Genomic DNA, 12,554 nt, shown 5'->3' on the forward strand with positions numbered 1-12,554 from the left:
ACAGCTTCTCCTTTCCCCGCAGAGCGGCTTCGCGCGGAGCGGAGCGTCCCTGTGCGGCCGCCGTGCGGGGCGGGGCGGGCGGCGGAATTTAAACACGGACAAGCGGCGGGCAGGGCCATGGCCGGCAAGGCCTCACCTCGGCCCCTCCGCGGACAGTCCTTCTACCTGGACCTGCCCAGCGGCCGCAGCGCCCGGGACCTGGCGGAGGCCATCGTGCGGCTCGGCGGGGTGAGCGCGGGCCGGGGCCATGAGGGGCTGGGGGTGACCCGGGACTGCGAGGGGCTCTAGGGGGGTGCCTTGGGGTGGCCTCGCCCCTTTTCTGACTCTGCTCATTTTTTAATGTTTCCTGGGTTTTATGTTTCTCCGATGAGCCGGTTCCCTCCCCGGCTGCCCCACAGTGGGGCTGGTGGGGATCGCCCCTGTCCCCGCGCTCCGGCCCTTGGGGATCCCTGGGCTCGGCACCGGCCTTTCGTTCCCAACATTCCGGCTGTTCTGGCCCTTTCCTCCCAAAATTCCAGGTGTTTTGGCCTTTCCCTCCCGACATTCCGGGTGCTTTGGCCTTTCCCTCCCAGCATTCCAGGTGTTCCAGGTCCGACCAGCGCTGGAAGGACTGGTGTGTGTTTCTGCTTCCTTCCTGCCCTGTTGTCTGTGGAGCTGCTTGCCCAGTTGTTCCCTTTCTCCTTTATTTTACTAAAGCTGGTTATGTTCTTCTGGGTACAGAACCTCTTTCCCTCCCAACATTCCAGGTGCTTTGGCCTTTCCCTCCCAACATTCCAGGTGTTCCAGCTCCAACCAGTGCTGGAAGGATTGATGTGTGTGTGTTTCATCTCTCTGGTTCCCTCCTGCCCTGCTGTCTGTGGAGCTCCTTGCCCAGTTGTTCTTTCTCCTTTATTTGTCAAAAACTCGTTATTTTCTCCTGGGGACAGAGCTCCTTTCCTTCCCAACATTCCAGCTGTTCTGGCTTTTCCCTCCCAACATTCCAGGTGTTCCAGGTCCAGCCAGTGCTGGAAGGACTGCTGTGTGTATGTGTTTCATCTCTCTGCTTCCCTTCTCCCTCTGTGGAGCTGCTTGCCCAGTTGTTCCCTTTCTCCTTTTTTTTTTCTAAAACTTGTTACACTCTCTGAGGACAGAGCTCCTCCAAGCTGATCTATGATATCCAGGTTGTTTTCCTCAAATGTCGGGGTTTTTTTCTGAAAGCACTGTAGGTGACAGAGTCCCGGATGTCTGGATCTGAATTTCTGGGGATTATTTGCTGTGAATCTCTAGGGCATCACAGGATCTCCTGGTCTGTGTGGCATGAAAGAAAGAATGTGTATATTCCTGCTGTGTGTGGGTTGAGCCCAGCTTTGTTCAGCAGAGCTGTGCCAGCTCAGGGTCAGGCCCTTGCAGAGCTGCTCTGTTCTCTCTCTGCAGGTGACAGAAAGCTTCCTCAGCAAAGAAGTCACCTGTGTGGTGTCCAGCAACAGAGAGGCCAAGAGGGGCCAGCTCAGGGCTCGGGAGGAGAAGCAGAACAACCCAAGTGCAGAAAGAACAAAATCCACGAGCTCAGTGCCTGCTGTCCCCAAAGGAACCCCAGCCAGAGCTCACCAGAAGCCACCATACACTGTAAGGGCTACAAGGGTTTGTCCAAAGTCACCCTACACTGTAAGAACCACAAAGGTTTTGTCCAAGGGAGCTGTAGGGCAGTTTTGGAAGGTGGAGTTGTTCCTGCTCTGAGCAAATATTCTGTGTGGTTTTTTCCCTGCTCTGTTCTTGTTTCCCTCACTGTCCTTATTCATACTCTGGTTCTTTGTGTCTGCCATCATTGTGCATGTCACAGCTTTGGGCTGTAATCAGGGAGATCTGGAATGGCAGGGGATGTGGAGGCCGTGGCTGGTTCCCAGAGGTGTAGTGAGAAAAAACAGAAATATAGACAGAGAAAAGCAGTGCAGCCTCTGGGTAGTCACAGGGCAAGACCCCTGTACCCTGGCTTCTCCTGGTCCCATTTTTCTCCTGGTCTCATTTTCCTGTTGGAGCTGGGCTTTCTGCTCACAAATGCTTGTGGCCAAACTCCAGCATCCCACCTGGAATGTGGTGTCTGGGGAAAAGCAGCTGCCCCAGCCCAGGCCTGGGCAATCTCTGCCAGCTGGAGCTGAAGCACCTGCAGTGGGAAAGCTGAGCTGCAGAGTTCTCTCCCAGTTTTTGTCCCCTGTCCTGGCTCCCAGCACTGTCCCTTGTCTTACAAAGAGCTGACCCAATCTGCTGAGGCTGTTGGCTCAGTTCCCAGGATGTTCCTAACCCTGGCCAACATCTTGAGATGCCTGGAGAACAGGGGGACCTGATCTTTCTACAACTCCCTGATAGGAGATTGCAGCCGGGTAGGGCTTGGTCACTTCTCATGGGTAACAAGTGACAGGACAAGAGGAAACAGCCTCAAGCTGTGCTGGGCAGGTTTAGATTGGATATTAGGGAAAACAACTTCATGGAAAGGGTTGTCCAACCCTGGCACAGCTGCCCAGGGCAGTGGTGGAGTCCCCATCCCTGCAGGGATTTAAAAACTCAGTGGATGTGACACCTGGGGACACGGGTCAGTGGTGACATTGGCTTTGCTGGGGAGAAGTTGGACTTGACCTTACAGAGCTTTTCCAGCTTGAACAATTTCATGATGCAGCAGGCACTTTCCAAACTAAATTACTGCTCCCTCCTGGCTCACTCTGGAGCTTTCATTTCCCTGCTGGTCAATAATTCCAAGCCTTGGCTGCTGCTGCTGGTGCAGTTGAGTGGTTCTCTCTGCAGTTTGCATTCTCCGAAAGGCTCTCTGGACTAGCAGAGTGTGGGGATCCCCAGGGATTGTTGCTCTTTGGGGATCCCCAGGGATTGTTGCTCTCCAGCTCTTTGGGGATCCCCAGAGATTGCTGCTCTTTTAGGATTCCAGAGATTGCTGCTCTCCAGCTCTTTGCCATGACCTGTTCGTGTCTCCTCTCTCCACAGGCTCTGCTGAGCAGGGGGAAGGAGCTGCTGAACAAGGCCATGAAGAACCAGGTGAGCAGCCTTGGATGGGCTCTGCTGGGGCTGGGTGTGCTCAGAGCTCTGCTGAGCACAGCAGAACCAGTGCCAGCCTTCCTGCAGAGCCCCTGGCCTGCTGACAGAACAGATCCTGGGGCTGGGAAAGGCACAAAGCAGTTGCTTGTGGCCTGTAGGAGGTTGTGTAGTGCTCCTGGTCACTATTTCTGGAGCCATGGCATCCAGTGTTGTACCTCTGAGACCAGTCCCAGCCAGCTGGGTGCTTAACACAAGAGAATTATTAACACAAGGCCTGCTGTTAGATGAATTTTTAGCCTAAAAAGAACTAAAAGCAATGTAGCTGGAGCAAAATGCTCCCCTGCAGTCCTTTCCCCAGATAAATCTCAGTGCCCACTTAAAAGCTCATGCTGATTAAATAAACACCTGCCCAAGGTGCTGCTGTTAATTTGGGATGGATAAAGCATGAGCTCCATCCTTTTACTGCTGTGCCCTGATTTCTGTAGCAGCCACACTCTGTCAGCTGGGCAGCAGGAAGGGCTCTGAGCTCAGTTGAGAGCTGGGCTTTGAGCTGTGCTTTGCCAAACCTCTCTGTGCAGGACACCTGCAGTGGCAGCAGCATCCTCGCCAACGCTCGCCTGTGGGGAGTCCAGATCCTGCATGTGGATGGTATCCTTCACTGTGGGCTGCAGGAGCCTGCTGGGAATGAGGGGTTTTGGAGACAGGTGGAGCAGAAGGGATGGAAGAAAAGTAGAACAGAAGGAAGAAATTGCAAGCAAATCTCCTGGAGTGATGCCATGCTGGCCTGGCTGAGTGATGCCATCCTGCCCTCAAACACATTTGTGTGTACAGAATGTGCCACTGTCACATTTGCAACAACAAGCACATTGTCATCTACTGAAGGTGAAACATTAGGAAAATTTGTTCCAAAAAGACTGTTTTTATTAATGAACCTGGAAGTACAATCATGAAAAGGGCAGGATTTGGTCCTAATTAAGGAAGTGCTGGTGTTTGAGGACCTGTTCTGGAAGGCACCTCCTGTCCCCATGATGGATGGAGAGGGCGTGATGGGAAAGGGAGATGGTGGAGCTCTGATACTAAGAATAGGTGTGGAGTAAAAGGTTCCGGAGTGTCTGGTGACAGTGACATACAGCTGTGGCTGAGCCTGTCTGGTTCCTGTCCCTGGGCTCTGCTGCACAGCTCCTGCCAGTGTCTCCATCCTGCAGAGCCCCAGCAGCCTCCAGCTCTGCAAACAGAGGGGCTCAAAATGTTCTCTTGGCTTCATCTTGGACCATTCCTGCAGGCTCCAGCTTTTCCCAGTGTATTAGGGGGGTGGGTGGGCTGCAGTGTGAGGGAACAGCTCCCTTCCCTGGCTCAGCTTTGGCTCTTTGACAATCCCACCTGCACAGAAATGTTGTCCTATGCCCAGCAGCTGCTGCGAGCCATCTCAGGAGCAACGAAGCAGTGCCAGAAGACAGAGGTAACAATTTACCTGCAGCCAATTGCAGCAGTTCAGGGTTTGGACAGTCCTTGTAGCAGCTTCAGGGCCGGTCAGGGGGCGCTGGATCCAATCTGGTGCTTGTGTTAGCGGTGAAGATGAAAAAAATCAAAGAATATAAAGTTGGGGGTAAATCCAGCTGAGAATGAGGCAGCTGTTGCTAAATATCAGCATTCATAGCAAGCTAATGCTGACTTTAACCCTAAGGGTCATGGTTTAACCCCAAATGGCAACTCAGCCCCACACAGCCACCCTCTGGGATCCTCTGGGATGGGAGAGCAAAAGTGAGAAAGCTCATGGATTGAGATAAAGGTGATTTAGTTAGGAAAGCAAAAACCACACACAAGCAAATCAAAGATGATGATGATGATGATGTGGGTGCTACACTGGCTCACCAAAGGATTGGTTAATGCATTGGAGAGGTCAGAGGGAAGGTGGGATGTAAAGATAGGACATGGCAACCTTTATTAAATAATTATATTTAATATATTTAATTTATTAAATAATTATATTTAATACTATATTATTAACCTAGTATTTCAACTAACCCTGGGTAACTTGGGAGGCAGAATGAGGGGAGGTGCTCTGGGGGATACAGGAGCTCTGAAATGGTGGGTGAGGCTGCTGCTGCTCTGCTTATGCTGCTCCCATGCTGAATGTGTCCCTTTTTCCTCTAGGTGAAATGCCCTGCCTCCAGATCCAAAATTCACAGAGGTAAGGCCTGGATGTTTTGCTGCTGTTTATGCTCAGACGTGGAGCTGCTTGCAGAAGCCTCATTTAGAATTTGAAACACATCAAAACCTTTGGCAATCCCAAAAATATGCCAACTCTTTAGGCAGTTCCCCTTGAATGGGCTCTGTTACTCCTTGTTGGAGTCTGGCTGCAGCCTCCCAGGACAGCTGAGGATCTTTGATGTCACAGTGTGTTTCAAAATCCTAAAAACCCTTTGCTGCCAGCTCCCAGAACAGAGAGAACAGTTCTGCTGCTCACTGAATCCAGCAGCTTCAGGGAGGTTTTGAGGAATAATGTATCCTGCAGAGGAGAGCGTGTTCCTCCCAGCCCACTCACTTCTGCTGGGCTGAGATGTGCTGCTGAGACACCGAGCTGGGGATGGCTCTGGCAGGCAGGAGGGAGGGGGAACAGCCAGGTTTTCATCTCATCTCATCTGCAATTAGACAGAAATTGGGGCTGAAATTGGCACTGCTGACGTCAGCTGGGTCTGCGACTTGTGTCTGTTTGGAGCAGGCTCCAGCCTGGGTGGTGTGTGAGACACACTTGGGAGTTATTTCCCAGTTTGGGGTGCTGAAGAAAGGCTTAAGAAGCTGTTGGATGTCTCAGATTGTGCCTGCAAGCTCCGAGATCTGCTCTGAGGTCTCACAGTGGCATCAGAGCCACTGCTGGGATCACTCACCCATCTGAGCTGGATCTGGGGCCTCTCTCTCAGAAGTGCTGAGCATTTGGCAGTGTTTGCATGGAAAAAACTTGATCCTGTACTGAAATAGCAGCTCCAGTGACGTGGCAGCACATTTGAGGCAAGCAGAGGGTGAGGCTGGTGAGGACAGGTGGGCTCAGCCTTTCTGGGGAAGGAGGGTGAAATATCTTTGGGAAAAAATAGCACTGAGTGCCAGGATCACAAAAAAACAAAACTCCTCACCCTTCAGAGACCATGAGGGAGGCAGGAGAGGCTTGGTTTCAGGGTCAGGCAGATGCCTTGTGGGAACACCTTGGTGTTTTTTGTTTCTTAGCCAGATCAGGACTCAGGTTTCCAAGGTGAGCGTAATGTGAGTGGAACCTGCAGGACAGGAGGGACCTTGGAACCTCCCTTCCCAGCCTGGCTCTGAAAACATTTTCCCTCAATGCTCTGCTGAGGCTCTTTTGCTCTGTCCTTGCTCTCCAAAGGAAGCAAAGCTGCTTTGGGAGCTGAGCAGAGGCCAGATCCTGCTCTCGAGCAGTGTCCTGGTGCCAGGCTTGGCTGGCTGCACCTTGGTTTGTCTCCAGCATCTCTTGCTGCTTTGACATCCCCATCCTGGCCTGAGCCAGGCTCTGCACTGGAGGCAGGGTGAATGGAGGAAAAGGAGCTGGAAGTTGTTGCAGCTGCTGCAGTTCCTGAGTTCCCTCCTCATACTCAGTGACACATTGTGGGGGGATTGTGTGACATTTCTTGGGGCTGGAGTCAGAAGGCTCAGGGTTAGGTCAGTGGCTGTGTGGCTGAGGAGGCATTAAAGATGTGAGGGGATGGCTGGATACCCTTCCAAAGGTGGAAATGTCCCATGGTTGGGCTGCCTGGGGTTTGCTCACCCCACTGCACACTTGGGCCAGGGCTGTTGGGGGTCACCCAGAGATGTTTTGTCTGTGCTTGGCCACCACTTGGCATTCACCAGAGCCAGAAGTTGTTATGCACTCAGCTCTGGAGCCCAGTTCTGTTGGGGAATAAATGACTTAAGTAGAGAATTTGACCAGGAAAACTAACCAGGTTTCTCTCTGGCAGGAAAATTGAAGCCTCCTTTTCTGAAAGTTGAAGACCAGAGCAGGTAAATGAGACTTTTCTAAATATCCTACCCTAAAACCTCAGGGTCTCTCCTTCCCTGGTTTCATTCCTGCCCATGAGGCTGCCCTGGCTTCTGTGCAGAGCCTGTTCCACTCTGGGAATTGATTCTCTCCTAGAGGGAGACAGATGGAGTTTAGAGAAACAATCCAGGTGTCTTGTGTGTCAGGGAGAAAAAAGGTGTCAAACGAGACTTGACAGCAGTTTCCTTCCTTGCTCACATTCCGTGTGTGATCCTCAGCAGGTCACTTAATCCACCCTCAGCAGAGAGGAGTGAGATTGAAGCACAGGAGGTCAGGGCCTGTAACTTGAGGCCAGCCTTGGGCACAGGGGACCTGATCCCTGTGGTGTTTCTGAGGAGTTTGTAACTCTACCAGCATCCACGGGGCCAATTAATTATTCCAAAGGCAGCATTTAAGGCATCTCAATTAAGAGTCAGATATTGGAGTTTACATCTGCATGCAGTGAAGTGTGAGGGGAGAGATGTGGGAATCAAAACCCTCCTGTGCAGTGGGGTGGCTGCAAATGCTGCACTGCTCTGAGCTGGGGCAAAAGGTGGAATTTGGGCTGAGCAGGCAAATTTGCTGCTCCATTGGGGCTGTTACTGGGAGCTGGTTTTAACACTTTAAATGTGTTCAATGAAATGAGAATTTCATTCTCATGTGAAATCAGAAATGGGAACTCTGGCACAGCCCCAGGAGAGCACTGGGCAGCATCTCCTCATGAATGAGGTGGCACCTTGAGCCCCTCCAGGCTGCAGGAGGGACAGCTCTGAAGCCTTGCCATGACTCTGATGTCCTGATCTGCTGCTTCCAGGCAATTCAGGCCCTTCCATCACCAATTCCAAAGCTTTCCTGCCCTCAACTTCCTGGCACCCAAAAGCTCCAGCCCATTTGAGCCTCTGAAAAGCCTCTCCAGTTCCTGCCAAGCCAGGTAGGCTGCACCCTGTGTTTAACCCCACTCCTGCTCTCTGCTCTGCTCACTGCTGGTTCCTGGGCTCTGGGAGCCGCCAGCCTTTAGGTGTGGGCACAGGGAGCTCTGTGCTTGTCCCTGCTGTCCCTGCCAGGCAGGGTGACCCTGTGCTGTCCCTTGCAGGGGTGCTGAGGGCTGTGCCCTGCACAGCACTGGGGGGAAGAGCCCTCGTTCCACACACGTCACCGTGCCCAGGAAAAGGAGGGGGTTCTGTGAGTGCTGCCAGGAGACCTTTGAAGAGCTGCAGAAGGTAAAGGTTCCCCTGGGAGCTGGTTCCTTGCAGGAGTTGTGGGGAGCACTCAGAGGCTTTGTTAATTGTGTCATGCTCGTTAGCACTGTGAGCTCCTTTGGGAGGAATTGCTGCATCCAGCAGGATCTGCCTCTGAGCTGGGAATGTGGTCAGAGCACAGGGGGTTTGAAGGTTGGTTTGAAGGTTGGAGCACAACATGCTCCTCTCTTGGGGTGCCAGAGCCTCAAGGATCATCCTGCTGCATGATCCATAAGGTGAAGAGGCAGTTCCATGGGGCACAGGCAGATTGGAAAGGTGGGAGGAGGTTTTTTAGGTGCCAAGCAAGGGGGCTTTCAGAGCCCAGCTGTTAGTGCCAGACAGTGGTGGTGGAGTCTATTTCCTGCTGCTGGGGAGGAAATGGGAAATTCCTGTGGGCTTCTCTTGGATCCAGACACAGCCTCCTCATCAGCAGGAGCAGGGAACAGGACACTGAGTGTTCCCAAACCTGGCAGACACTGGCTCTGTCCCTTTGCCCTCTGGTCTGTTAGGCTGTGGGAAGTGCAAATTCCCCTCCTGGCAAAGCTGTGAGTGTTGTTAAAGGGTTTCTGCCACCTTTCAGCATCTCCAGAGCCCCCAGCACCAGAGGTTTGCCCAGGACAGCTCCCAGTACATCCCTGTGGACCGTGTCATCTCCCAGCTCACCAACAGCTTCCTGGAGGGCTCAACCAAGTAAGTCTGGGGATCTGGGAACTCCTGGAACCCAAAGGCAGCAGACATCCATGGAATGGGGTGCCTGTGCCTGAAGCAGAGCCAACTTGGTACCTCCTGGGCAAATTTCAGACAAACCATGGGAGATTTTCCTGCATTTCCATGGGGTTTCTCCTTCAGGAAACTCCCCATGGACTCCTGGTGCCTCCTAAATTAGAAAGGGCAGCTGAACCTACCTCTTCTGTCCCTGCTGCTCTGTAGCCCCCCTGTGCCTGGGCACTGGGCTGAGGAGGCTGAGCTCCCTTGTGCTGCCCATCTCTGCCAGCAGCAGAGTCATTGTGAGCCTCAGCAGGCTAAAACTGCTTCCCTGCTCCTGAGCAAGGGCTGCAAACACCCTGCAGTGCAGGAGAAAGGTTTTGTCTCCCTGGGGGGAGTGTTTGTGGCTGGGGCTGGGTGAGCATTAACTGATGGTTCCTCCCAGGGTGCCCTGGTCCTGCCTGCCAGATGAACGTGTGGTGCCTCAAGCACACAGCACTGGAGGAATGAAGCTGCTGCCAGCAGAGCTGGGAGAGGAAGGGGAGCAGCCTGAGCAGGATGCTGTGGAGCTGATAACAGATACAGAGCTGGATCATGGCCTGAAGACCCAGGGACATTCCCCCTGCCTGCCCAGGGACAGGGTCACAGATCCCACAGGAGGAGGGGACTTGTCAAAGCCCAGCTCCCTGCAGCTGCCAAGGGGAGCAATGCTCAGCAGAGGGGTCTGTGCTGCCCATGGTGCCATGGGGGACACTGGGATGGGGGTTTTGGGTTTAGATTTGGCTCCTGAGCTGGGCTGGGAGCCTCATGCATCACCCACTCCTGTCAGAGAGGCAGTGGCTTCTTCATGTGAACCTGTCAGCCACCCTCCCCAAGGCCAGGCTGGCTCCAGGAAGCGCCAGCTGTGCTCCAGACACAGCTCCCAGGTGGCAAAGAGGCCCAGGCTGGAGCTGGGTTCTGGCCTGTCCCCCCTGGGTGAGCAGATGGGGGCACAGGGTGCAGGGCAGGTGTCTGAGCCAGCCCTGCCTGCCTTGGGGAAGGCTGGCAGCCTGCCCCTGGGCACAGAGCTCTCCAGCAGACCTCACAGCTCCCTTGCTTTGGATCTGTGCCTGTGTCAGAGCCCTGGGGGCCCTGTATCCCAGCCAGCATCCCCAGGAGCAGTGCCTGCAGGTTGGGATGCTGGGCAGGCAGCTGCAGCCAGCACTGTCACTGAGCGTGGCCGGAGCAGGGACAGTGACAGCACACCCAGGGATGGGAGCAGGCCTGCTCTGGAGGGCACAGCGAGCAGGACCAGCTGCCCTGCTGGCTGCCTGCCCTCTCCCACACTGCCCCTGGCTGCAGCCAGATGTTGCTGCTGTGTCAGGGCAGCACAAGCAGCAGCCCCTGGAGCTCCCGGTGTCCTCCCTCCTCCTCCCCAGCGCCCCCAGGCTGCTCCCGGCTCCAGCAGGAGCTCCTCGGGGTCAGACTGGGGTGTGCAGCTCCTCCCGGGTGTCCCGGGCTGCAGGATTCCAGCTGTGGGCAGGGATTTGCTGCAGCAGCCCCAGGGCAAGGTGAGGGGCAGCGGGTACGAGTCCCAGCTCTGCTCCGTGCTCAGGGAGGCGGAGCTGGACAGGAGCTGCAGGAACTGCTGCACTGAGACACGAGGAGCCTCTTTCCCCATCCTTGGAACGTTGTTTGGCAGCTAAAAGCATCTCCAGGCTGCTCTGTGGAGCCTCGGTGGGAGCTGGGATGGGATTCACCAAGGCACCCTCTGTGTCAGGAGCAGGAGGGACATCCAAGGGTGAGGACAGCACTGGCAGCCTGGGCAGCTCTCCTGGTGGGAATTGATGGGGATGCAGTGGCTTCCTTGGCTGTGATCTTCCCTCCTCTCTGCTGGCCACGTTTAGAGCCAGCAGATTCCTCTGATTCCTTACAAGACTCATCACTGACCCAGTGGTGCCTCTGGAAGTCTCCACCCAACATCTGTGCGCTCCTTACCCTTCCAGAGTTCTTCCTCTCACATGGTCCCCAGAGCTGCAAAGACTTGTGAGAGAAGGGTCATGGGGATGAGATTTATGCTCTTGTTGTGATCTGGGCGTTGTCTTTACATATTTTCAGGTGGTTTTAACTTGTTTGGGATTTTTTTACAAACTTTTGAACTTTGAAATAAAATGGAGGGATGAGATTCTGCTCTGCCTTACTGGGGGAATGTGTCTGGGGACAGGAGCAGAGCAGTAAGGGTTGGGTGGAGGAAGCTTTGTGGGCAATGGGCACCATGATGAAGGGGGCACAGCAGTTTGTCCAGCCCCAGAACATCTCCCCATCTGTGGTTTACCAACAGGCACTGGGAAGCTCCTGTACCCAGTGCAGGGGTGGTGCCCAGCAAGGAGGGGTGTGGAGAACCTGGAGAACATCTTGTTCGCCTCTCCTGGGCATGGAGCTGAGGGATGGAGGTCAGGGGTGGGCTGGAGGATGTTCTGGAGTGTTTAAAGCAGCCTGTGGCTTCTGGCAGGGCAGTTCCAAGCAGAATGGAGCCAGCCTTTCTGTGGTGCCAAGCTGCTTCCAGGCGTGGTTGGGAAAAGGAAAAGCTCAGGGCCCTGGGGGGTGGGACAGGCACCAGAGGAGTGGGGTCTGTCTGTCCTTGGGGAGGTTCAGTCCTTGAGTGGAGGACAACACTCCACGCTCAAAGGGAAGGCTTGAAGAGGGAGCAGGGACTTGGGACACACGAGGCTTCAGAGGCTCCTCCTGAGCTGAATCCTTCTCCAGTGCCACAGCCAAACCCCAGTTCTTTACCTGCTGCAGCCCTGCCATGAAGGGCTGATCAAACCCCACTGGGCTCGGGGTTCTGCCGTGGAGCTGTCCCTGCAGGAAGGTGATTCCTGGAGAGAGGGGCTTGGGGCACCAACCAGCCCCTGGCCTGGTGGGCTCAGCCTCCTGTGCCACTCACACAGCAAAGAGGGTGCCCTGGGGTCAGGGGAATGGCCCCTGCAGGCCCCAGAGCTCCAAGTGACCCTGTGGACACTGGTTACCTCATGGTAGTGAGCTGACCTGGGGGATCAGCAGTTGTGTTTCACCAAGCCTGAACCTTCCAGGGAGGGGAGAGGGACCCCCAAGTGCCATCTGCCCCCTCCTCGTGCTGACCAGTGACTTACACCATGGAGTTCCTGCTCTCTGAGGGACTGAAGCAGCTCCTTCATGGCTTTTTGGGGACCCTGCAGGCCTTGGATCAGGTGTTCAGGCTGGAGATGGAGAATCTTGGAAGAGATTTAAAGATCATCCATCCCCCTGCCTGGCAGGGACACCTTCCACAGGAACACCTGCTCCCTGGTACCAGGTGTAGACCCACCCTGCTGGGCCCCTCTTTGTCCCTGTGGTGCTGAGGAGCACCAGAAGGGCTCTGGGAGGGACTGTCCCCCTCGGGCTGGCAGCCTCACAGCTCCTGAGGAGCCAGGCAGGTGCTGGATCATCTCTGCTGCACCTGATGCTGCATGGAGGAAGAGGAAGGTCCAAGGGCAGCAGGTCCCAGTGTGGAAGCCCTGCCTGCCCCATGCTGACCTGCCTGGAAAGGACCATTTGCCAGCCAGGAA

At 54.7% G+C, this 12,554-nt stretch overlaps 1 protein-coding gene across 1 annotated transcript; it reads left to right on the forward strand.

Moving 5' to 3' along the window:
• Positions 1-117: 117 nt before the first annotated feature.
• DBF4B (DBF4 zinc finger B) lies at positions 118-11,057 on the forward strand. Its single transcript, XM_054281629.1, has 11 exons — positions 118-228; positions 1,414-1,605; positions 2,971-3,021; positions 3,600-3,669; positions 4,410-4,480; positions 5,176-5,212; positions 6,987-7,029; positions 7,860-7,976; positions 8,139-8,265; positions 8,864-8,973; positions 9,434-11,057. The coding sequence occupies exons 1-11, from the start codon at positions 118-120 to the stop codon at positions 10,671-10,673; spliced, it is 2,169 nt and encodes a 722-aa protein (XP_054137604.1). The 3' UTR covers positions 10,674-11,057.
• The last annotated feature ends 1,497 nt before the right edge of the window (positions 11,058-12,554 follow it).

The sequence above is a fragment of the Melozone crissalis genome, unplaced genomic scaffold, assembly GCF_028551555.1.
Source record: "Melozone crissalis strain CALT ecotype California unplaced genomic scaffold, PUWL_Pcris_2 ptg000032l_1, whole genome shotgun sequence".
In the NCBI taxonomy this organism is placed as follows: Eukaryota; Metazoa; Chordata; class Aves; order Passeriformes; family Passerellidae; genus Melozone; species Melozone crissalis.

What these genes read in the sequence shown, in the direction of transcription:
- DBF4B (XM_054281629.1), top strand. Translation starts at nt 118, where the DNA reads ATGGCCGGCAAGGCCTCACCTCGGCCCCTCCGCGGACAGTCCTTCTAC. An exon ending in CCATCGTGCGGCTCGGCGGG is followed by an intron (nt 229 to 1,413) that starts GTGAGCGCGGGC and finishes CTCTCTCTGCAG; the next exon opens with GTGACAGAAAGCTTCCTCAG. An exon ending in ACAAGGCCATGAAGAACCAG is followed by an intron (nt 3,022 to 3,599) that starts GTGAGCAGCCTT and finishes CTCTCTGTGCAG; the next exon opens with GACACCTGCAGTGGCAGCAG.